Source organism: Saccopteryx bilineata, chromosome 8 (assembly GCF_036850765.1).
Source record: "Saccopteryx bilineata isolate mSacBil1 chromosome 8, mSacBil1_pri_phased_curated, whole genome shotgun sequence".
In the NCBI taxonomy this organism is placed as follows: Eukaryota; Metazoa; Chordata; class Mammalia; order Chiroptera; family Emballonuridae; genus Saccopteryx; species Saccopteryx bilineata.
This window is the reverse complement of record NC_089497.1, coordinates 1232693-1257373: the sequence shown is the minus strand read 5'-3', so window position 1 is coordinate 1257373 and position 24681 is coordinate 1232693. Positions and strand designations below refer to the sequence as shown.

Here is a 24681-nt window from a genome sequence, read left to right as displayed (position 1 = left end):
AATTACTTGGCATAATCTAAGCTTTTAGAATTAATACAACCAAATCAGTGACTCTGTTTTGGTGAAACCAAATATACAGTAAGGCTTTAAGTCATTTGTAAAATCTTTTAATGACCATGTACACGTAGCTTTTTTGAAACAGATGGACATTATTTATCCAAACAGAAAAACTGAGGCGTGGAGAGTTCCTGTCAGCTAGTATGAAGAAAGGAAATCAGTCTTTTAAGTACAAAGTGAGCCATGCACTTTTTTTTTGGGGGGGGGGGTGTTTTCCCAGGTTATCTTATTTTAAATAATTAATTTCCTGACAGTAACTTTGATCAATTGCTACACAATGTATGTAACCATATACTGTGTCTCTGTCTTAGCAATTCTTCCTGTTTTTGTCTTTATGTTCTTTATTCAGATGTGGCTGTTCACTCAGTTTTATATATATAATAAGGCCGCCCCAATATCCTGCTTTTTATCAGCTGCTTGGATATCCCTGGTTGATTATAATAATGATCCTAACCATTTTTGTTTGTGTTTTAGATTCCTGAATTTGACAACTTGTATCTGGATATGAATGGAATTATACACCAGTGCTCCCATCCTAACGATGATGACGTTCACTTCAGAATTTCAGATGACAAAATCTTTACGGATATTTTTCACTACTTGGAAGTGTTGTTCCGCATCATTAAGCCTAGGAAAGTGTTTTTTATGGCTGTGGACGGTGTGGCTCCTCGAGCGAAAATGAACCAGCAGCGTGGGCGGCGTTTCAGGTAAAGCGTTTACTTCTTGCTTCATTCAGAACGCCACTGAGATGAATCAAATGCATTTTAACTACGTATAACGGACTTAACACAATGAATCCTCTCTTCATGTTTCTTTTCTGCTCTACTTTCCTTAGCAATGGAAATATACCTACAGTGTAACATTGTTTCAGTTAAGTCACAATAATTCAAGAGAGGGGCCTTTCTCAAAGCCTGTGTTAGGCTGGGGGTCCCTCTGCTGTTCCCAGTGGCGCATGGTCAAACATCTGGTTGATAATTTGCAACGGTTGCAGTAGAGACAGCTGCTGTGTCATGTGCCTGGGGCTGGGAAACTGCAGAATGAACGGAGCAATGGTTCTAATCAGAATATCAGGGAAGCTTAATTTAATTCAATAAACATTTGTCGAATGCCCAGGCTCGGGTTGGACGATGACCCCTCTCCCCGCCCCCAACCGAGCTTGCGTCCAGGGCAGGTGAGACAGAGGTGACTGATGAAGCGTGGGGACAGAGCTGAGCTGGGTTGGCACACCCACTGTGCAGGTGGGCAGAAGCAGGCATACAGCTGTGGGTACAGGAAACAGTTCATTCATGTGTTATTATGTATTGATTACTCTATTGTTTTGCATGTGAACACCTGTGCACCTACTTTGGGCTCACCCTGCATTACCAGCCCTGGAGTTGGAGAGCAGAGTGGAGGGACGAGAAGAGGGCGTGCACAGAGAGAGGGTGTGAAGCCACAGTCCTGGGCGTGCGAGATGTTCTGAAGGACAGTGAGAGCCTGCCGCACCTTCCTTTATGGCTCACAGAACTCAAGTTAAAGAGGGCTTTTGAGTTGAAGGAACAGAAGCCTAAGTCCAGCGTATTTGATGAGCCATTAGCATAATGAGCCTTCACCGTAGAGGCAGGTTAAGGGCACCCGTGGGGATGAATCAAATGTGGGGATTGTCAAGGGCCGTAAGGGCACCGTGGAAGCCAGCACTGAGTGTGGGAGGAGGAGGGTCAAATACCAGCAGAGAAAAGATTCTGAAGATACTGGAATCATTGTGAAATCTTTGAAGACAAGGCCCATCTCTTACCAAAACTTAGATTCTCAAGTACCATCCAAGACTTATTGAACCTGAATCTTTATAAGTTGGACACTGGAAACTGTTTTTACGAGACACCCCTAGTATTTGTTGAAATAGTTTTGGGAGCTACGAGGCTAGAAAATTTAGTATTGAGGAAGGGTTACATCAGCCCAGTGTATCAGTCAGTATTCAGTCAAGGTAATAGAAACCTAGCTACTTTAAGCAGAAAGGTCTATAATAGAATTAGGTGCATATAAACATTGTTATAAGAGCCCAAAGGGTGAGCCTCCAAGAATGACTTCCAAGAAGAGCTAACACTTCTCCTTCTCAAACTGTTCCAAAAAATTCAAGTAGAGGGGAGACATCCAACCTCATTTTACGATGTATGCATTATCCTAATTCCAAAACCACGTAAAGATACTAAAAAGAAAACTGTAGACCAGTATCTCTGATGAACATAGATGCTAAAATCCTCAACAAAATATTAGCAAACCAGATCCGGCATTGCATGAAGAAGGTCATACACCATGACCAAGTGGGATTTATTCTGGGGATACAAGGTTGTTACCACATCCACAATATGATATACCACATAAACAAAATGAAAGCTAAAAAGCAGGTAACTATATCAATAAATGCAGAAAAAGTATTTGATAAAATCCAGCACCCATTTATGTTAAAAACTCTCAGTAAAGTGGGAATAGAGGGAACATACCTCAACATAATAAAGGCCATCTCTGACAAACCCACAGCCAACATCATACTCAATGGGTGAAATCTATAAGCATTTCCTTTAAGATCTAGAACAAGACAAGGATGTCTACTGTCACCACACTTGTTCAACATAGCACTGGAAGCCCTAGCCACAGCAATCAGACATTAGGAAGAAATAAAAGATATCTTAATTGGAAAGGAAGAAGTAAAACTGTCATCTGCAAATGACATGATAACTATACATAGAAAACCCTATAGACTCCACCAAGAAACTACTATATCTGATACATGAATTCAGTAAAGTATCAGGATACAAAATAAATGTTCAAAAATCAGTTGCATCTTTATACACCAATAATGACCTATCAAAAAGGGAAACTGAGAAAACAATACATTAACAATTACTTCAAAAAGAATAAAATACATAGGAATAAATTTAACCAAGAATGTGAAAGACCTATACTGGTAAATTATAGTCACACTGAAGAAAGAAACTGAAGAAGGTACAAATAAGTGGGAGCACATACCATGTTCATGGATAGAAAGAATTAACATCATTAAAAGCAATTTATACATTCAGTGCAATTGCTATCAAGGCACCAATGGCATATTTCACAGAACTAGAACAAATAGTCCAAAAATTTATATGGAACCACAAGAGACCCCCCAAAGCCACAGCAATCTTGATAAAGAAGAACAAAGTTGGAGGAATCACTCTACCTGATACCAAACTATACTACAAGGACATAGTAATCAAAACAGCATGGTCCTGGCATAAAGACAGACATATAGATCAGTGGAACAGAGAAGAGTCCAGAAATCAATTACTATTTGACAAAGGAGGCAAGAACATACAATGGGGTAAAGATAGTCTACTCAAGAAATGGTGTGGGGAAAATTGGACAGATGTGCAAAAAACAATAAAGAACACTTACTACACCATATGTACACAAGAATAAACTTAAAAACTTATAATGCATTAAAGATTTAAATCTAAGACATGAAACTATAAAAATACTCCAAGAAAACATAGGCAATAAAATCATGGCCATTTCCTACAGCAATATTTTTTTGAATATATCTCCTCGGGCAAGGGAAACAAGGAAAAGACAAACAGGATTACATCAGACTAAAAAGTTCATGCACAGCAAAGAAAACCATCAACAAAATGAAAATACAATCCACTGAATGAGAGAAGATATTTCCAATACATCTAATAAGAGATTACTATCCAAAATTTATAAAGATCCTTTAAAACTGAACACACACACACACAAAAAAAATTTAAAACATGAGCAAAGGACCTGAATAGACACTTTTCTAAAAGGGACATTCAGATGGCCAATAGACATATGAAAGGATGCTTAAGGTTACTAATCAGAGAAATTAAAACCACAGTGAGATACCACCTCACACCCGTCAGAATTGCTATCATTAATAAATCAACAAAGATGTTGACAGGCTGTGGAGAAAAGGGAACCCTTATGCACTGCTGTTGGGAATGCAGACTGGTGCAGCCACTGTGGAAAGCAGTGTGGAGTTACCTCAAAAAATTAAAAATGGAACTGCCTTTTGACCCAGCAGTCCCATTTCTGGGAGTATATCCTAAAAATCCCAAAACACTAATTCAGAAGAATGTATGCTCCCCTGTATTCATTGGAGCGTATTCACAACAGCCAAGATCTGGAAACAGCCCAAGTGCCCATCAGTAGATGAGTAGATAGACAAGCTGTGGTACATATACACAATGGAATACTTTGCAGCCACAAAAAAGAAGGAAATCTTACCTTTTGTGACAGCAGGGATGGACCGGGAGAGCATTGTACCGAGTGAAGTGAGCCCGTCAGAGAAAGACAAGTACAGTGTGAGTTCACTCGTCTGTGGGATGAAGAAAGTGAACTAATGAGCGAAGCCGAGAGCGGTTCCTACATAGAGAGCAGCTGACCGCGGTCAGGTGGGAGGGGCTGGGTGAGGGAGGTAGGGGAGCGATAGAGCAAAGGACAAACACCCTCATGGACACAGACAGCGGTGTGGACAATGTGGGGTGTGGTGGAGGGAGGGTGTGGGGGGATAAATGGTGATGGGTGAAGACGACTTGGGGTGGTGGACATACTATGTGGTGTACAGAGATGTGTTGTAGAATCGGGCACCTGAAACCTGTATAATTATGTTAACCAGGGTCACTCTAATAAAATTCAAAAAAAGAAAAAGGACTTCCATGCACACCGTACAACAGACGCACCAGTAGGTGGCACTGCGACCGCCACTCGAGGAGGTGAGGCGCTGGGCCCGCGTGGGAACAGGTAGTTCCAGGAACTTCTTTCAGCTGTGATTCAGAGATGAAGAAATTACCACCCGAGCTGAGCCGTTGGCTCCAAGATGACATCACTTTCGTTGAAATTCAGCTAGAATCTAGAGCCACCTAGAATCTAGACTCTAGAGCCCCAGAGCACCTGCTTGGTCCTTAAGGGAAAGACGGATGCCCGCGCCTGCTTTTCGGTGCCTGCGAGGAGGCAGAGTGACGCGGTCTCTTCTGTGGCTGAGGGACACCCCGCCCCCCCAGCACCTGCGCGCCGCCCCCCACCAGCTCCTGTACCCCGGCTGTCCAGCGCACCTGACCCCACCCTCTCTTTCCAAAACTTGCTGGACGCATCTGACGAAATGCAAGTCCCGTGCAGAAGCCTAGTGGCGGGAAAGCCCACGAGTCTGAGTGTTTCAGCTTTCCAGCGCCCCGCCCCCAGTATCGGAGGGCAACGAGGAGTGGAGCGGAGACAACCCGCCCCCCCATCGGCCCTGCTCTCTTCACTCACAGCCTTGCATCAATCGTAACCCTTCCACTTGTCTCATTTCACCCGTGTCTGCCCTCGGGCTTTCTTCCCCGCCAGGCGTCCCCAAACTATGGCCCGCGGGCCGCATGCGGCCCCCTGAGGCCATTTATCCAGCCCCCCACCGCACTTCAGGAAGGGGCACCTCTTTCATTGGTGGTCAGTGAGAGGAGCACTGTATGTGGTGGTTCTCCAACAGTCTGAGGGACTGTAAACTAGCCCCCTGTGTAAAAAGTTTGGGGACCCCTGCGAGACCCACCGCGCCTCCTCACAGATGGCAGACAGACTCCGCTGCCTAGAGCTGAAGAAGAGGCCCTTTATCTACGGCATTCTAACCAAGTTGCCTTTCTTTTCTCAAACTTTGTGTGGCCACACACTCTCTGACTGCCCCTGTCCAGCCTCCTTTCCTGGTCTTCCTCTGCTTTTTCTGAAATATTGATATTTTCTTAAGGTTCCATCCTGGGTCCTGAGTGATCTTATCCAGTGACTTCAGTGATTGTGTCTGTACTGATGACTCCCACACTTGTCTTTCTGGAAGATGCCTCCGTCCAGGGCCCCTGAATATCCAAGTGCTTGCTCAGTGTCTCCTCGGACTCCACAGATACATTTCAGGCTTAACGTGTTCAGGACTGAACTCACGTTGCCTCAAAGGTGCCTGCCTTCTACCTGGCCTGTTTCAGTGAATGACGACACACCATGCAGATAGCTGCTCTACCAAAACGCCCAAAAGTAGTTTGGACTTCTCCCCCCCTTTTTTTCCTCTCTTATTTAAGTCCTTTATCCAGTCTTAAAAGTTCCTCATCTCTATTGACTCTATGATCTAGATTAATAGTCTGACCTTGTCCCTTTCTGAAACATTCTCTTGTAGTCACATAAACCTTATGGCGGTGTCATTTTCCATCTCCCACCGGAGTTTCTCTTTTGCTATATCCCAAGAACTTGTCACATTGTAACAAATTGTCCAATCTATGAAGGAAGGGGAGGGAAGAGGGAGGAATGGCTTTCACTGGAGAGGTTACCACCCAGTTGCAATCTTTAGAATGTTGGTTATATGGAGGTGGTTGGTAAGAGGGAGAGTTCAAGATGAGGCCACGTGGATGACAGAAGGAGAACGCCACAGGGCACAGTGACAAGGCTGCAGAAAAGGTGCGTGAAGCAGAGCTTCCTAACCTGCATGCCGCGTGGCACGCTGGTGTGCCACCAAGAGTGGCAGTTCTGAAACAGGACAGGAATTCAGATGCTGTGTTCACACCTCCTGCGTCTGCCTCCCAAGCTCGTGTTCCTTCTGCCTGGTGCACCTGACAGCCACAAGGATGAGTTGGGTTTACCAGCTGGTGCCAGTAATGCTATTAAGCTTTTATTCCAAATGTTTTTATGAGGAGACCTGAAGGAAAAGACCCTGCACAAATACAGTGTGTCCATAAAGTCATGGTGCACTTTGGACCGGTCACAGGAAAGCAACAAAAGACGATAGAAATGTGAAATATGCACCAAATAAAAGGAAAACTCTCCCAGTTTCATACCTATTCAGTGCAGTTCGATGTGGGCTCATGCACAGATTTTTAGGGCTCCTTAGGTAGCTATCCCGTATAGCCTCTACAGACTCGTCACTGACTGATGGCCTACCAGAACGGGGTTTCTCCACCAAACTGTCGGTTTCTTTCAACTGCTTATCCCACCGAGTAATGTTATTCCTATGCGGTGGTGCTTCGTTATAAACGCGCCAATATTCACGTTGCACTTTGGTCACGGATTCGAATTTAGCAAGCCACAGAACACACTGAACTTTCCTCTGTACTGTCCACATCTCGACTGGCATGGCCGTGGGCTGCTCCGCTATGTACACGGTGTTATGTCATCATCTGTGCATGCCACATGCTGCCACATCATCCTACAGAAACTGGGAGGGTTTTCCTTTTATTGGGTGCAGATGTCACATTTCTATCATCTTTTGTTGCTTTCCTGTGACCGGTCAAAAGTGTACCATGACTTTACGGACACACTGTATAAACGCTAGTTAACTTCAGAGCAGGGGTTACTTGGAGACAAGAGATCTTGGAGTGTGTGGACCATACAGGAGACTGGCCTGGGGTTACTTGAATACAAGTACACAGGATTCGTGGAGGAATGCCTTCAAGAACCAGATGTCCTTTGTGATTGATAAGCTCTGAGACTGACTCTTCTTGTGTCCTTGATCATGAGGACACAGTAGACGTGCAGGATTGGGGATGAAATGGATGGGAAAAAGGCTTTTGTAGCTTTCTAGTTTTATCTGCTGAGCTGTGGCTTTTGGAACTCAATAAATATGCAGTGACGCAGTTTCTCGGGGCTGATTCCGCCTAAGAGTTTCAGCCTCTGCTACACTACTCTCATCTGACGTGTCTTATTCCTTGCGAGTCCCGTAACAGAGACCTAAAGATACAATTACAGTTTTATAATTATTTTTATGTAGTATTCTTAGAAATCATGTTTACAATGTACTTCTTGTTTGATCGTGAATATAGATACAGGGTGAGGCAAAAGTAGGTTTACAGTTGTGAGTGCATAGAATAGCTTACTTCTACATTATTATTTGTGAATTATTGCATTATCTTCCACACGAACAACTGTGAACCTACTTTTGCCACACCCTGCATAATGGGTGTTGAACGCTCTATACCAGGGGTAGTCAACCTTTTTATACCTACCGCCCACTTTTGTATCTCTGTTAGTAGTAAAATTTTCTAACCGCCCACCGGTTCCACAGTCATGGTGATTTATAAAGTAGGGAAGTAACTTTACTTTATAAAATTTATAAAGCAGAGTTACAGCAAGTTAAAGCATATAATAATAATTACTTACCAAGTACTTTATGTCAGATTTTCGCTGTTTGGCAGAATAAATCTTTATAAAACAACTTACTATAGTTAAATCTATCTTTTTATTTATACTTTGGTTGCTCTACTTTGGTTGCACACCATGAAAGCTGGAACGCCCACTAGTGGGCGGTAGGGACCAGGTTGACTACCACTGCTCTATACTTTTGAGCTTATTCTGAGAAGCAGTTTGCAGTATACTGGTGATGAGAAAGGAATTACTTTGTAGTTAAGTGTTTGTAATGATGACAGTTTCACACTGTTACAATGTTCTATTCGCATTGTCCTTACCTGAAAAACCTCAGTTCTTCAAATAATAGACACAAACAAGACTGAGGCTCATCTTTACCAATATAAGTATTTCAAAACGTTTATGGTTTTGAACCTTAAAATGGACACAGTGGTATTTTTGTTATAAAGACATCTAAGTAACAGTTTACTTTATGGAAAGATTTCCACTTTTTCCCAGAAAGTTTAAGGTGTTTCCTGCCTTCTCATTTAAGGTCAGCAAAGGAGGCAGAAGACAAAATTAAAAAGGCCGTGGAGAAAGGAGAGACTCTCCCCACGGAGGCCAGGTTTGACTCCAACTGCATCACCCCAGGTAAACTCACTGCGGGGACACTCTGAGGGGCATAAATGTTCATTTAATTTTATTTTTCCAACTATGTCTTGTCATTTTTACCTCCAGTTATTTTTTCCTTAGGATTCTATGCACTTTATTTGTCCAGTTGTGTCTCCTCACAAGACGGGCGGGTTGCTTGGTCGTGAGCGCTCCTGTGAGGACCACTGTGGGGATGGGCGGTGTGGGCGAGAGCAGACAGCTCTCCTGCAGAGGACAGGACTTCAGACCTAAGGGGAGCTTGTAGGGTCTGGCCACCGGCCACCGTATTTCCCCACGTATAAGATGCACCCTTTTTCAAAAAATTTGGGGTCTAAAACTGGGTGCGTTTCAGACAGTGGTTGTGGCATTTCCAATGCCATTGATGGAACTGAGGATGAGGTGATCTATGAAGACAGTGATTTGTCATCAGACACAGATGAGGACGAGCTAATGGACAGGAGTTTTGACAGTGATGAGTTGTATGAATTTTATGATGAATAAAACGTGAGTTCAATAACTTTACGTAATACATTTTCTTTCAAATTTCGGGCCCCCAAATTAAGGTGCGTCTTCTGTGTGGGAGCGTCTTATACATGGGAAATACAGTCTGTGTGAAAACGGACTCTGGGGCTGTGGTTCTTCTCAGCCCGCGCGGCCAGCTTGTCGGGTTCCAAATACAACACCGAGGCTCCCAGCCGACAGTGCTGTTTCTGTGGCTTGAAGAATAAATGAATTCATCAGTATTATAAGTTTAATGTTATAGACAACAGCACACTGTACTTCCTTGATCATTGTCAAACATCATTACAATCCTTTACTTTGGAAAAAAGTAAACTTGAAATCTTACTTTTTCATGAATTCTTTACTAACTGATCATTTTCTTTTTCATAAAGTGCCCTAATCACACACTGCTTGGTTTAATCACCAGCTTTCTCCTGATTGTGGTTTAATACTGTATTGCCTTGACTACTGACCATCTCGGCTTTCATAAAACATAGTCATCCAGACAGTTTCCAGATCCATAAGGATTTTCCAGGTTAAGAGTAGTAATACTAACAGCAGCCTTTGCTGTGATTAGCAACCTGAATAAAGTTGCATGCCTTGCCAAAAAAAAGAAAAGAAAAAACAAATCTTCAGACTCCAGCAGAGGAAGTAGAAGATCTAGGTTTATTAGGAAGTTGAAACTCTGCCCTTTGAAAATATTTGAGGCATGGTCCTAAGGCAGCTGTAAGTCACATCCCTTGGCTGTCCCTGTGTGACAGTAGCTTCATTTCAGGATAACCAATGAAATTAGAAACAGTCGTGGTGCTTGCTGGGGAAAGATGCAACAGGACGTGTTTCTAGAGGAGAAGTTTCTGACCTCCTTGGGAGGTCTCAGACCTCACGAAACGGGACACCAAGATCCCGTTTCATATTGTCACTGGCAACGCACTGTTTCTTATCTCTCAAATTAAACCTTTTATATTTATAGGGACCGAATTCATGGCCAGACTCCACGAACATCTGAAGTATTTTGTAAACATGAAAATTTCTACAGACAAGTCGTGGCAAGGAGTTACCATCTATTTCTCAGGCCATGAGGTTGTTACCTTTTTTTATTTTTAATTTTTTTACCTAAAGAGTTTTTTTAAATTGAATATTTTAACGCAAATCATATTACCAAACTTTTAAAAACATTATATTTAGACTCCCGGGGAAGGAGAGCACAAAATCATGGAGTTTATCAGATCGGAGAAGGCGAAGCCAGACCATGACCCCAACACCAGACACTGTCTGTACGGCTTGGACGCTGACCTGGTGAGTGAGGCCTGTCTCCCCGAGCGCTGGGCCATGGTGCTCAGCACCTGAGACCACCCGGTCTACACCAGACACTGTCTGTACGGCCTAGACGCTGACCTGATGAGTGAGGCCTGCTGCCCCGAGCGCTGGGCCATGGTGCTCAGCACCTGAGGCCACCCGGTCTCTGTGCAGGGGCTCGCTGGCTGCGGTAGTGACCGCCGCTTCTGCCGCGACAAGAGCAGCTGGAGGACAGGCTCTCGTGCCCTGTGTTTTGGTCACCAGGCCTCCCTGTGGTGGGCATGCTCACCTCACTGACCTTAATGCTGTGAGTGACCTGCTGAGGTCAGGGTGGTGGCCCTGTCAACCTCATGCTTAATACGTGACTTTACCACCTGACTTGACCCCAAGACCCAATCACTTCATTGGATTGTGTGTGTCTGTATGTGCGTGTGTGCATGCGTGTGCATGCGTGTGCATGCGTGCGTGCGTGTGTGTACGTGTTTGCGTGTGCGTGCATGGGTGGGTGCATGTGTGTGCATGTGCATGTGTGCGTGTGTGCACATGTGTGTGTGCATGTGTGGAAATTTTCAGATGTAAACAAAAGTGGAGAAGAGCCTGCTCGTGCCCTTTATTTACCTTAGATCGTTTCCAGCTCCCGTCCTTTGCCGACTGTCTCCTTTCTCCTGCTTCTCTGGATTCTGGAAGCAAATCCCAGACCTTGTACCACTGAATCTATAAATATTTCATAATGTTTCTCTAAAGAGGGTTAATTTTTGAAAAAAATAAATAACATAGTGCCATTAGCCCACATAAAACAAAAATTAACAATCACTGTTGAATATGTAAATAACCACTGAGTATTTTCCTTTCTCCGATGGCCTCATCAGTGTTGCACTTTGTTTTAATCAGCACAGAAAAAAAAATAAACACGACCTCGCCATTGTTGGTGTAGCTCACCAGACTGCTTACGTACTCTGGGGATTAGAATGCTAAGTGAGGACGCTCGTCTCCGGTCCCTTCTGAGTGTTCTCACTCAGAGGTGTCCCAAGCCGGGAAGAGTTCCCTTCCTCCTGCTGCACAGCTCTGGCCTTGGGCTCCTTGTCCAAGCCCATGGCCAGTGGGAGGTGTGAAGGCCAAGAGGAGTGTTCACACACATGGGGACGTGTTCTTGTGGGGAGTTTGCAGTGAATGTCTAAGGTAAACACTGTTTCCTTAAGAAAGTACACACACTTTACCCCATTCGTAATCTATCAGGGGATCATATTTTCATGTTTCTGTATTTACTGTGCTAACAAATTGTTTCATTTTCCTTAAAGTAATTATGCTCTTCTTTGTATAGAAATATTTTTTATTTGATTGCTCTTGTGAACCTGATACTATGAAACATGATAGAACAGACATTTCTTAATCCTTTCCCACAGATTATGCTTGGATTGACCAGTCATGAGGCGCACTTCTCTCTGCTAAGAGAAGAGGTTCGGTTCGGTGGCAAAAAGACACAGAGGTCAGTCATTCTTTCTGCGTACACTACAGGGAGACCGTGACCCTGTGCAGACACGGTCTGTAAATGGTCGTTCCCGTCTGTGCTTACCTCACAGCACGCGGTCAGCCAACGCACTCGGCTCTTAGCTGTGATGAAGTCCAGTCTGTTTCTTTTGTTTCTTGTACTAATTTAAGTGTAATGTCCACAAAATAAAGCTTTTCCCCATTTTATGCTGAGTTTAATAGCTTTAGGTCTTTGATCCATGTTGAATTAATGTTTTGTAAATGGTGTAAGATAAGGATCCCACTTCATTCCTTTGCATGTAGATATTCAGTTTTCCTCCACCACGTGTTGGCAAGATTGTTCCCCGTTGAATGGTACTGGCCCTGGGGTAGAAAATCACTCGACCACATGTGCATGGGTTCATTTCTGGGCTCTGTCGTCTATCCCGTCGGCTGCATGCCTGTCTGTGCCAGTGCCACAGTTTCTGTTTTTGTTGCTTTTGTTTTTGTTTTGAGAAAGAGAGAGGAAGGGGGAGGAGGGGGAGAAGCCTCAACTCAGAGTTGTGTCACTTTAGCTGTCCATTGATTGCTTCTCGTACATGCCTTGACCATGAGGGGCTCAAGCAGAGCCAGTGACCCTTTGCTCAAGCCAGCGACCTTGGGATTATGCTGATAATCCCACGCTCAAGCAGGCGACCTTGTGCTCAAGCTGGTGAGCCCACACTCAAGCTGGTGACCTTGGGATTTGAACCTGGGTCCTCAGTGTCCCAGGCTGATGCTCTATCCACTGCACCGCCACCAGTCAGGCTGTATCACAGTATTTTGATCATTATAGCTTTATAATAGTAAGTGTTGAAATCAGGAAGGGTGAGACCTCCAATTTTGTTCTTGTTTTTCAGGATTATTTTGGATATTTGGGGTCTTCTGAGCTATCACAATTTTTAGGATGGAGTTTTTAATTTTTGTAAAAAAAATCCTTGGACTTTTCTTAGGGATGGCACTGAATCTGTAGGTCCTTTCGGGTATGTGACATCTTGATGTTAAGTCTTCCGCTCCATTGAGATGGGCTGTCTTCCTTTATTCCTTCTGGCAGCGTTTGGTAGTTTCAGTGCAAGCCTTTTGCCTTCTTTATTTTACTTATATTAAAAACTAGCTGCACCCGGCCACGCGTTGCTGTGGCTCAGTCTGGATAAATGGAAAAGAAAGAAAAGAGAAAGCGCACATTTCTAATAGGTTTAATTCCACAATGCTTGTGGGTATACAATATTTTTTTGTTGTTCCATTGTCTGTGCAGATATAGAGATTGTTTGGTTTGCCGACTCTAGAACATGCAACATAATTGTCCATATAAGAAGCAATCCGTGTCTAGATTTAAACCGCACAATTCTAAAAATTGGCCCTGAGCTTTGTCGATGGTGATTGCAAACACCAATCGAATTGGGAACTGCAATCTCTTAAATTGAAATGGCATATCCGTTGGAATCACAGGAATGTGAGGAATGAGGACATCTTCACCTTTGAAAGGTCCTGTCAAGATGGTTGCTTCTACGACGTTGCTCATTAATTTTTTTACTGCAAACCGCGTGCCTTCGCAAAGCTTTGGCTGGTTGATATTTCGCAACATGATAACTGGCACGCCGATTTTCAACTGCAGTACGTGTGGTGGCATCCCTGGCAGATCGAGTGAATTCAAAAATTCTGTTGGATAATTAACCGCTTCATCTGCTTCCACAACAGTGTCAACGGACTTGTATGTGACTGCCTCGCTTTGAATGTTAGACTGAATAATATTAAGTTCGTAGACGTCTTTGTTCTTGGCCGCAAGAATGGCTCGTTCACTCAGCCAATCGTGATTCTTATAATTGGTTTGAATATTGGGAAATACTTTTTCAACCAATCCTTCTTTTGACATCACTAAATTGCAGAAGTTATGAGGCAGTGAAATTCATCCTGAGGTCAGATCAACCGGCACCTTTCTGTTCCCAATGTCCAGCAATTGATGTGAGAATATCTCAGCTGATCGATCGTTTTGCAGCTGGACATATATATTTATAGTTAATTTTTATTTATTTATTTATTACAGTGACAGAGAGACAGAGAGAGGGATAGATAGGGACAGACAGGAACGGAGAAAGATGAGAAATATCAATTATTAGTTTTCGTTGCGACACCTTAGTTGTTCATTGATTGCTTTCTCATATGTGCCTTGACCACGGGGCTGCAGTAGACCAAGTAACCCCTTGCTTGAGCCATTGACCTTGGGTCCAAGCTGGTGAGCTTTGCTCAAACCAGATGAGCCCGCGCTCAAGCTGATGAGCTCGGGGTCTCGAACCTGGGTCTTTCTGCATCCCAGTCCGATGCTCTATCCACTGCGCCACTGTCCGGTCAGGCATTTATAGTTCATTTTAATGTCTTTACTTGTCGCCACAAAGTAGAGTATTTCAGGCAAGCATTTATTTCATCCGCTGGTGTTGATTGAGGAATTACAGGTAATGTTTGCCTGAAATCTCCTGCAAGCAATATTAATGTGTTTCCAAATGGTCTGATGTTTCCATGCAAATCTTGCAATGATCGATCAAGAGCCTCGAGCGATTTTTTTGTGCCCCATTGTGCATTCATCCCAAACAATAAGTTTGCATTTCTGCAATACTTTTCCCATGCCGGATGCTTTGGAAATGTTGCACGGGGGAGTTTCAATGAATTGCATGTTCAATGGCAATTTCAAAGAGGAATGAGCAGTTCTTCCACCTGGTAGCAATGTCACAGCTATTCCAGACGACGCAAGAGCTAAGGCTATGTCATTTTGGGATCGAATTGCTGCCAGAATAGATCTAATTAGGAATGTTTTACCAGTTCCTCCTGGTGCATCAAAGAAGATTTCTCCAACCCTGTTATTGACAGTTTGCATTATTTGATCATAAATGCCTTTTTGCTCAAGCGTTAGCTTAGGAATATTTGATTGCACATATGACAAAAGATCACCCGTGTTGTAATTTTGTTCACCACGCAATTCTACATCAAACGAAGCAGCAACAGATTGATTCGGAGATGGCATTCCCAACTGATTGAGAACTTTGTTTGCAATTTCTAAGCACAGATCTTCAATCATTATCAACGCTTTGTTGTAGATTTCTGCTGTGAAATCCACGTTCATATTTGAATTTTCCTTGCGTATTCGACGGAAAATATCTTCAGCCATGTGCAATTTATATTTCTCGCATAATGTTGAAATGGAATTGTAAAATATTTAGTATAGCGTGTGTTGCTTTTACGTCCAACAGATGGCGCTGTTTTTTTTTAAAAGCATGTTTTTACCTGTCACAGGTGTGGCGACTATATAATAGTAGGTATATAAAAACAAAAACACGCATGTATTCAAATGCAACGTTGTGTCAAAATTTCAAAGCAATTGGTGAAGAACTTTTGGAGATTTAAGATTTTGAACAAACAAACATTTACATTTTTATTTATATAGATAAATGAACAAACAAACAAAAGCTGGCACGCTGTACATTTTATGCCCAGGATCTATGCACCTAGTGACTGGAGCCTGCATCTTCAAAGCACTCACTCATTTTGCGCACCCCCCACCCCCGCCCTGGAAGCCTTCATTCTGTTCTCTGAACTTGGTTTTTGCCTCTGGTTTTTTTCTTTTGCGCCCTTGGTCAGGTTTATTACTATGTGTTTTATAACTTTGGATGGCGTTGTAAGTATAATTGTTTATTTCCTTTTTGGATTGTTTGTTGCTGGTTTGTAAAAACACACTGATTTGTGTTTGTTTATCTGCTGCTCACTAGCAGCTTTCCTGAGGACTCTGGGATTTCATGTGTGTAGAATTATGTCATGTGTAAATAAAGTGTTAGTTCTCCTTTTCCAGTTTGGATGCCTGAGGGCCCTGGGTAGGGCGTCCAGGGTAGTGTTGAGTAGCTGTGTGGAAATGGGCCTCTTTGTCTTCTTTGTGGTCTTAGAGAGCTCTCAGTCATGGACCACCGAGTGTGATGTAAGCTATGGGTGTTTTATAAATTCCTCTGACTACATGAAGGGAGTTTCCTTCTATTCCTACTATGCTGAGTGTTTTTGTCATGAAGGGTGTTGAGTTTTGACACTTTTTTCTGCTAGGTGATTGTACGGTGGTGTTTCCTTTGCTTATTGACATGGTGTGCGGCTTCCTTTTTCTCCTGCGTGGAACTGTCTCTGCACTCCTGGGACAAATCCCTCTTGCTGTTGGTGCAGAACACTTTTCTTCATATGCTCTTGTCAGCTTGAATCTGTAGCTTTGCTCGGAGAATGTGGACCTGTGCACCCAGCCAGGGAGAGGGAGGGAGGTGACAGAGCTTCCCCGTGGTGGCCTCCCACAGCACAGCCGTGGACAGGGAAGGATTGGCTGCTTGTCTGCACACTGGCTGCTGGGCACAGCTTTACACGCCGGTCCCGTGGTTTCTCAGAACATGGATTAGGCTTTCTTAATTCGGAGAGTGCTTCCATAGAAAGCATGATGTGAACCAAGTATCGTGAGCTTTGTGCTACATGTGTTATCATGTAATCGTATTTTTAGCTTTGCGTTGTCCTGCAGCTTTCGTACATATTACATCCCTTACAAGAATTGATTATCTTCTAATGATAAGTTTTAAGTCTTGCTCCATTTTTAAACTTGGACATTAGGAATATGATTAACTCTAAATGTCTGTCCAGTTAACTGTGTTGATCGTCTGACTGAATCCAGGGTCTGTGCCCCGGAGGAAACCACGTTCCACCTGCTGCACCTGTCCCTCATGAGAGAGTACATCGACTACGAGTTCTCAGTGTTAAAGGTAAGGAGCCCGGCCGCCTGGCACAGACAGGGGCGCACGCAAGTGTCTGCAGGACTCGACTCCTTCTCCGTGTCCCTGCAGGACAAGATCACGTTTCCATACGACATAGAGAGGATCATAGACGACTGGATCCTGATGGGCTTTCTGGTCGGCAACGACTTCATCCCTCACCTACCTCATCTGCACATCAACCACGACGCCCTGCCTCTGCTCTACGGGACCTACGTCACCATCCTGCCCGAGCTCGGGGGTGAGACTCATGCCTGCACAGCTGCAGGGGGGCCACGGGGGCTCCGCTGAGCGAAGGGGCAAGCTCTGCAGTTACCGACGTCAGCGGTTCACAAGCAAAGAGAATGACCAGACTTCCGGAGCCTCAGTGATTGATACCTCACTGACCTGTGCCCTTACGTGTTTAGAAACTCAGTAGAGATCGGTGGTTTTTCTTCTGTCATAATTAAGCATAGAAATCCAGTTTTTCTGGATGGGTGGCATCAGGGCCTAGTCCAAGGGAGGAGTGAGTCAAGTTGCAGGGAAGTAAAGTGGCAGAGTGGCAGGTGCTGGTCCCCCTCCTCTCTCGGTGACCCCGGGGAACGCTGTGCACAGACCCCAGACCCCGTTCAGCGTCCTTCACTGTCGGCAGGTGGTGGAAGTGTGTGGGGATCACGATTACGTGAACCTGGAATTTTCCATATTTTGCTTCGGTTCTTTCTTACTGTGTCTGACAGTCCCAGCAGGTCCAGAGAGACTAGAGCCGTGTGGGGTCGAACCCTGCATTTCCCTTGTTTAATGATTTGTAGAATGTCAACATTCAACACGTTGCAGAACTTTGTAGAATTGTTTTTTAAAAATGTCATCTTTTACTGCATATTTAGATTTTGTTCCCTTTAGGTTATATTAATGAAAGTGGCCATCTCAGCTTACCTCGGTTTGAGAAGTATCTTATGAAGTTATCAGATGTAAGTAGCAACAAGTTTTTGTTTTCCTGACACAGGGTAGCTGTATAGGTGGTCAGTATGATTGCATGATACCAAAAGGAAAAAGAAAAAATTGTTCTGTAACTTTAACCCCGTTGGCTGGTCATCCTGTGTACATAACTTTACCTAAATTATTTTTATTTTCTCTCCACTTCTCAGAGTCGTAGTTGAGGTCCCCATGTGCACGAAAAAATAACATCCTCGGATTCCCTTTGCCCCAGAAATAGTCCGTGTTAAAAACTTGTCTTGTATTCTTCCAGACACACTTAAACGACTTTTAAGTGAATTTGCGTATTTCTGTGTAGTTTGACAGGGAGCATTTCAGTGAAGTGTTTGTGGACCTCAAGTGGTTTGAGAGCAAAGTGGGTAACAAGTACCTCAACGAAGCAGCCGGCTTTGCGGCAGAAGAAGCCAGGAGCCACAAGGAAAAGAAAAAGTCAAAGGTGTCCATTCTTTTAAGTGTCCTTCCATTTTTTTAGCTGTAAAGATAAGGCTTATATTTCTTGTTTCTCATTTTTTTGCTTATGATTTTGGATTCCTTTATTTCATTTTTGTTTCTTCTATGGGTGTATTAAAAACTATTTTTGATTTTTCTTTCTCTACTAGAGCCTATCATTTAAATCTGATCTCTGAAAAGCAGTTTCTTATTTTTACCCTTGAAGAACATTATTTCCTTTGCTCTTCTATTTGAAGTGTAGAAAATATTCCTAAATATCATAGCCCAGAAAATTAGTTATCTTTTTAAAACATGGATATGTATAGCATTTAATGTTATGAGACATGAATGAGATCAGTGATCTTTCTGGAGAAATAATTTGTATATAAAATCCTGTACGTAACACAGCAATAGGCCAGGTCAAGAGTGATGAATAGCACAATATCCCAGAAATGTTAGGTGCTCATTAAATGAATAATAGAATTAGTTAGAATATGCTAGTGCCTTGTAAGACGTCTCTGATAAGGCATCAAGGATACCGTGTATGTTTTAGCTGGGAGAAGAAGCCTCAGCTTATCTGTAATTACTGGATTCTCGGGACATTGATTTCCTGTATCCTCCTTGCTCTGCTGGTGCCAGTTGGGGCTCTTGCTCCAGGAAGGGCACTGTTTTTGACTTGCCTCTCAAGTCCTCCTAATTGTGTGAGTTTTTCTTGGTGGAGCTTAAGCACCAGCCACTTAGAATTCTGGTTTGTGTTTTCTTCCCTAAGAAAACAGCCTCTGTGACTTTTTGGGAACCTGGACTCACACATCTTACATTTCAGCCAATAATCCCTGGCCCCGCCCACCTCAGCTCTGTCCTTAAACTTCCCAAGTCCCCCAGCCTCTGTGGTTGACAGAGACACCTCCGTAACACGAGAGGAGCTGGGGAGCTGCCCCCCCACCCCCCGTGTGCCTGAGGAGCAGGACGGGATGGGGGTCGGGTGGGACCACCTGGTGAGAGTCCCTGGCAGGAGCGAGGGAGTCAGAATAGGAGAGGGGAGAAAGGTGACAGCACGAGAGAGGACGAGGACAGGAAGGACTTGACGAGATGGAGGAACTACAAGGAACAGGTGGCTGCACACGAGAAAACAGACGTGGAGGGTGGGGGCGGAGTCAGGGCGGGGGCGGAGTCAGAGTGAGGGGCCCTAAAGGTGCAGGGAGGAGGTGCTGTTTCTAATCTCTGGGCTCCAGCCTCCTCAGTGACACTGTTCACAGTGGCCCTGAATTCGACACATAAAAATGTTAAAATTGATTAGTTATAAAAGAATTTGGTATTGATTATATAATTTTCTCTAAGTAAATGAAATATTTTTGAAGTGTTTTTTTCTTAAAGCACTTATAAAATTAAATATATTTTTCAAAAAAATTATGTATATTTCTCTTTTATATTTAAGACAATTACTTATTATATATTTTTTGCGAGGCCTGCATGTTAAGTTCTACAATTAAAGATTTGTCACTTTATGTCTGACCAGGCGGTGGCACAGTGGATAGAGTGTTGGACTGGGACTGGAAGACCCAGGTTCGAAACCCTGAGGTCACTGGCTTGAGCATGGGTTCATCTGGTTTGAGCAAGGCTCACCAGCTTGAAGCCCAAGGTCACTGGCTTGAGCAAAGGGTCACTCGCTCTGCTGTAGCCCCCCCCCCCCCCCCGTCAAGGCACATAGGGGAAAGCAGTCAGTGAACAACTAAGGTGCTACAACAAAGAATTCATGCTTCTTACCTCTCTCTGTTTCTGTCTGTCTGTCCCTATCTGTCCCTCTCTCTGACTCTCTCTCTGTCTCTGTCAAAAAAAAAAAAAGATTTATCACTTTAGAAAACCAAAAACATTTAGACAGTATTTGAGAATTATTTTTAAAATAAACTTTTATAGTGTGTCACTTAAGTGTCATTCTGTTCAGTATCTTTTTTGAAATCTCCCTGTGAAACATCTCACTTTAAAATACATCTTGCGCCCTGGCCGGTTGGCTCAGTGGTAGAGCGTCGGCCTGTCGTGCGGAAGTCCCGGGTTCGATTCCCGGCCAGGGCACAGAGGAGAAGCGCCCATCTGCTTCTCCACCCCTCCCCCTCTCCTTCCTCTCTGTCTTTCTCTTCCCCTCCCGCAGCCAAGGCTCCATTGGAGCAAAGTTGGCCCGGGCGCTGAGGACAGCTCCATGGCCTCTGCCTCAGGTGCTAGAATGGCTCTGGTCGCAACAGAGCGACGCCCCAGATGGGCAGAGCATCGCCCCCTGGTGAGCATGCTGGGTGGATCCTGGTCGGGCGCATGCGGGAGTCTGTCTGACTGCCTCCCCGTTTCCAACTTCAGAAAAATACCAAAAAAATAAATAAATATAAATAAATAAATAAAATACATCTTGCCATTAAGTTTATATTGATTTATAATCTATTTTTATAGGGCCAGGAAAATGCCGTGTGTTGGGCCGCTCTAGATAAAAATAGAGAAGTGGTGGCTTTGAAGGGTGAGTACACACTATGTGTTTTAATGTTACCTTCTGTACGGAAGGCTGTTACAGATTTCTTTTATTAGTGCTCAGTGAGTCGTGTGTGGCACAGAGTTCTGCGGTAGCTTGTGAGCACTACTTGGATGTGTTTCTCAGAGCGTAGCCGTAGGTGAAGAAACAACGTCCGTCATTGTCAGCCACGCTGTCTCTGGCGTTTCTTGCAGACCACCCGGAGGAGGAGACGGAGGAGGACGACCTGTTTGAGACCGAGTTCAGACAGTACAAAAGGACGTACTACATGACAAAGATGGGGGTCGACGTGGTGACCGAGTGCGTGTCCGCCACCGCTCACGGGTGCTTCAGAGCCGGGGCAGTCGGCCGGCGGTTCTGCGTGAAACGGCCTGTTTTTGATACTTACGGGAGTGGGAAAGAGGGCTTTTTGGTTTCATGACTCAGTCTCGATGAGAAGGTGATATTAACTGACTTGTGTGGGATTCCTATGATAAAAAGGGCCAGATAGAAGTGGTTAGTTTTTGCTTCTCTCTCCTAAAGGTGACATCACACTTACCCCAGAGGCCACCGGGCTCAGCCCCAGGTGACATGTACTCCAGAAGATTCTTCAGAACCGGGTCTCTAGAGCTCTGGCTTTCGTGCTTTTAACTGCAGCCCACGATACGAATTAGCGTGCTCATGCTTTATTTACATACTTTAACTCGCAAACACGTGCCAGGTGCCTGCCAGATGCCAAGCCGTATTTTAAGCATTTAAAACTATTCACTCATTTAATCCTCACAGCCATTCTGTAAGACAAGTAGAGTTACTGTTTATCAGTGGAGGAGGCTGAGGAACGAGAGGTGTGAGCAGTCTGCTCACGGTGACCAAGCAGCAGGGAGAGCCAGGCTTTCTGCTTCAGATCGTAAGCCCACCGACGGGGTGAGGCTGCTTCTCCGAGGGAAGCTTTCAGGAAATGCCGCGTACCCCTATTAGGGCAGTATGCACAGGTATTTTCTATACTATTATTTTTACTTTTTAAAAGTGAGTATGATAAAGCCCCAAATGTTAGATCTTTTCTGGAGCTGGCCCAGGGGTGGACGGAAGCTCTCAGACTCTGCTCTGCGCCCTCTCAGACTGTCTCCTAGTCCGGACAGTCCTTCTGAAGGATCTTATTCCTCCTGACCCACGGACACAGGGATTCCGGCCCAGCCCACCAGCTCATCGGTCAGCAGGGAGGAATTTTGAGACTTGAGAAATAAAATGTCTGCGATACTTATACCTTGACCCCTCTATTCTGTCGCTCTCATTTCCTGGGCTCCAGGGGTGGAGAACCGTGGGGCCCGCAGCTGCCACTCAGTCGGACAGGCAGCCAGTCTTCGGTTTGATTCCTTCCTTCAATATATTAAAACACAGACTTACGAAATGAGATACCAGTTGTTTGCACAGAAAATAAATCTTTCTAAATTGTTTTATTCATCACTGGTCCAGAGTAGTGGTAGACTTCTTCCCTTAATTACTGGTCAGGACAGAAATTGGTGAAGCTATTTTGGAAAGCATATATGCACATATATTCAGAAGCCTTAAAATATTTATTCCTCTGACCCCAAAATTCTAATTGTTAATCTATCTTAAAAATATAAGCTCAAACACAGAACATTTTTGTACACACAGATATTCACTACAAAGTCTTTTATAATAGTGAAAAATTATTACACTGTATTTCCAATAAGAAGGTTCATTGTAATCATCTTCACCTCCTCATTATAGCCACCATCTACACCAGAATCTGCAGGTCTGCTCAACTGGAACTTACAAAAAGCCCATAATAATTTAGAAAGATGCTTTACATCGTTAATAAGTACAAGTTTTAAAAGCAGGACACAAAATGTGTGTGTGTGTGTGTGTGTGTGTATACTTCCATTAAAAATAAATAAAAACACTGGAGACATACCGAAGTATAAACAGTGATTGCTGTAAGGTGATAAAACATGCTTTTCTTCATTATCTGGATTTTCAGTAATGAGGAAATGTTTCTTCTATAATGAGAAAGTAGTACGTTTCATTTTTAAGAGTGTAGCCTCATGAAAAGCGGAGATCTGGAATGTTTGAGTGCGTCTCTGCCTGAGGTTTGGTAACGGGCACCAACGAGTGTATAGCCCTTCTGGATTTAGCCTAGAGCTCTTTTTTTCCCCCCTGATGAGGATTTACTTTATCCTAAATGACAGTTTTTGAGAAAGAAGAAGGAATTAGAGGGAAGATGGTCAGTGGATATAGCACGTCTCACAGTTTGTCCTAACTGCTGTAACGAGGTTTGAACTCTTTCTGATTCCCTCCTGTGGTCCTCTCAGGCACCCTCCCGGAAGAAAACCCCCACCCCTGTCTCAGAGTGCCCGCTGTCTCAGGGTCTGGCGGTGCCCCCGTGTAGAGAGCTGCCCGGGCCGAGTCCTCAGCCTCCACCCCAGAGCACTGCGCATTGACGGAACAAACAAACTGCTCAGCGGGTTTACACGCCCTGGTGGCCGCTCTAGGAAAAATAGAAGGCAAACCTTGACTCTGACAGGATGGACGTTTCTTTTAAAATAATGTTTTGGAGTTTTCCTAATTATAACAATTATCGAACTTACTCATTAATTAAATGAAACATTGAGGCAGAGCGTGGTTTCAGCAGATAGGACGCTCTAAGGACAGTGGCCTCTCTAACAAGCGGTGTGATAATGAAAACCCTCTGTTCTGTTTCAGTGACTTCCTGGCCGCCCAGGCTGCGTGCTACGTTCAGGCCATCCAGTGGATTCTGCACTATTACTACCACGGAGTGCAGTCCTGGAGCTGGTGAGGGCAGTCTGCTGTCGCCTCATCTAGGGAGTTCTTTTCCTTTTGTTTATATTTTTTGGTGGCATTTTTTAAAGTTAGTTTGAGAGAGAGAGGAAGGGGGGGAGAAAAAGGAAAACATCAATTGGTTGTTCTGTTTATTCATACGTTCGCTGGTCGATTCTTGTCTGTGCCCTGACTGGGGATCGAACCTGCAACCTTGATATTGACACAAGCTCGAACCAACTGAGCCACCCGACCAGGGTCTTCAGTGTCTTTTTGTTGTTGTTCTAGTTTTTTTTAGTAATTAAATTTAATGGGGTGACATCGATCAATAAGAGCACATAGGTCTCAGGTGAACGTCTCTATAGCATTTGAACTGTTGATTGTGTTGTGTGCCCGTCACCCAAAGTTAGACCATTTTCTGTCCTTCTGTGTTTGTCCCTCTTTACTCCCCTTGCTTGGCAGCTACTTCACTTTTATCTGTGTCCATGAGTCTCAGTTTCATATACCACCTGTGTGTGAAATTATACAGTTCTTAGCTTCTTCTGATTTACTTATTTCACTTAGTTCTCAAGGTCCATCCATGTTGTTGTACGTGGCAATATGTCATCATTTCTTATGGCTGAGTAGTATTCCATTGTGTATATGAACCACATCTTCTTTATCCAGTCCTCTAACAAGGGACACTTTGGTTGTTTCTATGTCTTGACCACTGTGAATAATGCTGCAATGCACATGGGGCTGCATGTGTCTTTGCATACCAATGTTTTTGAGCCTTTTGAGTAGATCCTTGAGTAGAAGGATTGTTGGATCATACAGCAATTCAATCTCAATTTTTTGAGAAATCATCATACTTTCTTCCATATGGCTATACCAGTTTACATTCCCACCAGCAATAAATGAGGGTTTCTTTGTCTCCACAGCCTCTCCAGCACCTGTTATTATCTGTCTTGTTGGTAATAGCCAATCTGACTGATGTGAGGTGGTATCTCATTGTAGTTTTGATTTGCATTTCTCCAATAGCTAGTGAAGATCAACATCTTTTTATATATCTGTTGGTCATTTGTATGTTCTCTTGGGAGAAGGGTTCAG

At 43.9% G+C, this 24681-nt stretch overlaps 1 protein-coding gene and 1 non-coding gene across 2 annotated transcripts in view; both read left to right on the top strand.

The window, feature by feature from the left end:
- The window catches only part of XRN1 (5'-3' exoribonuclease 1), a 109291-nt gene that overhangs the window by 13137 nt on the left and 71473 nt on the right, over positions 1–24681 (top strand). Inside the window, exons 2-13 of the mRNA XM_066241760.1 lie at positions 532–764; positions 8720–8817; positions 10289–10398; positions 10504–10614; positions 12018–12100; positions 16805–16892; positions 16974–17142; positions 17781–17848; positions 18172–18309; positions 20739–20802; positions 21009–21114; positions 23518–23607. Coding sequence (XP_066097857.1) covers positions 532–764; positions 8720–8817; positions 10289–10398; positions 10504–10614; positions 12018–12100; positions 16805–16892; positions 16974–17142; positions 17781–17848; positions 18172–18309; positions 20739–20802; positions 21009–21114; positions 23518–23607 — 1358 coding nt within the window. The remainder of the gene's footprint in view (positions 1–531; positions 765–8719; positions 8818–10288; positions 10399–10503; positions 10615–12017; positions 12101–16804; positions 16893–16973; positions 17143–17780; positions 17849–18171; positions 18310–20738; positions 20803–21008; positions 21115–23517; positions 23608–24681) is intronic.
- On the top strand, positions 20297–20372 carry TRNAD-GUC (transfer RNA aspartic acid (anticodon GUC)). Its single transcript has one exon. It is a non-coding gene; the product is annotated as a tRNA-Asp (tRNA).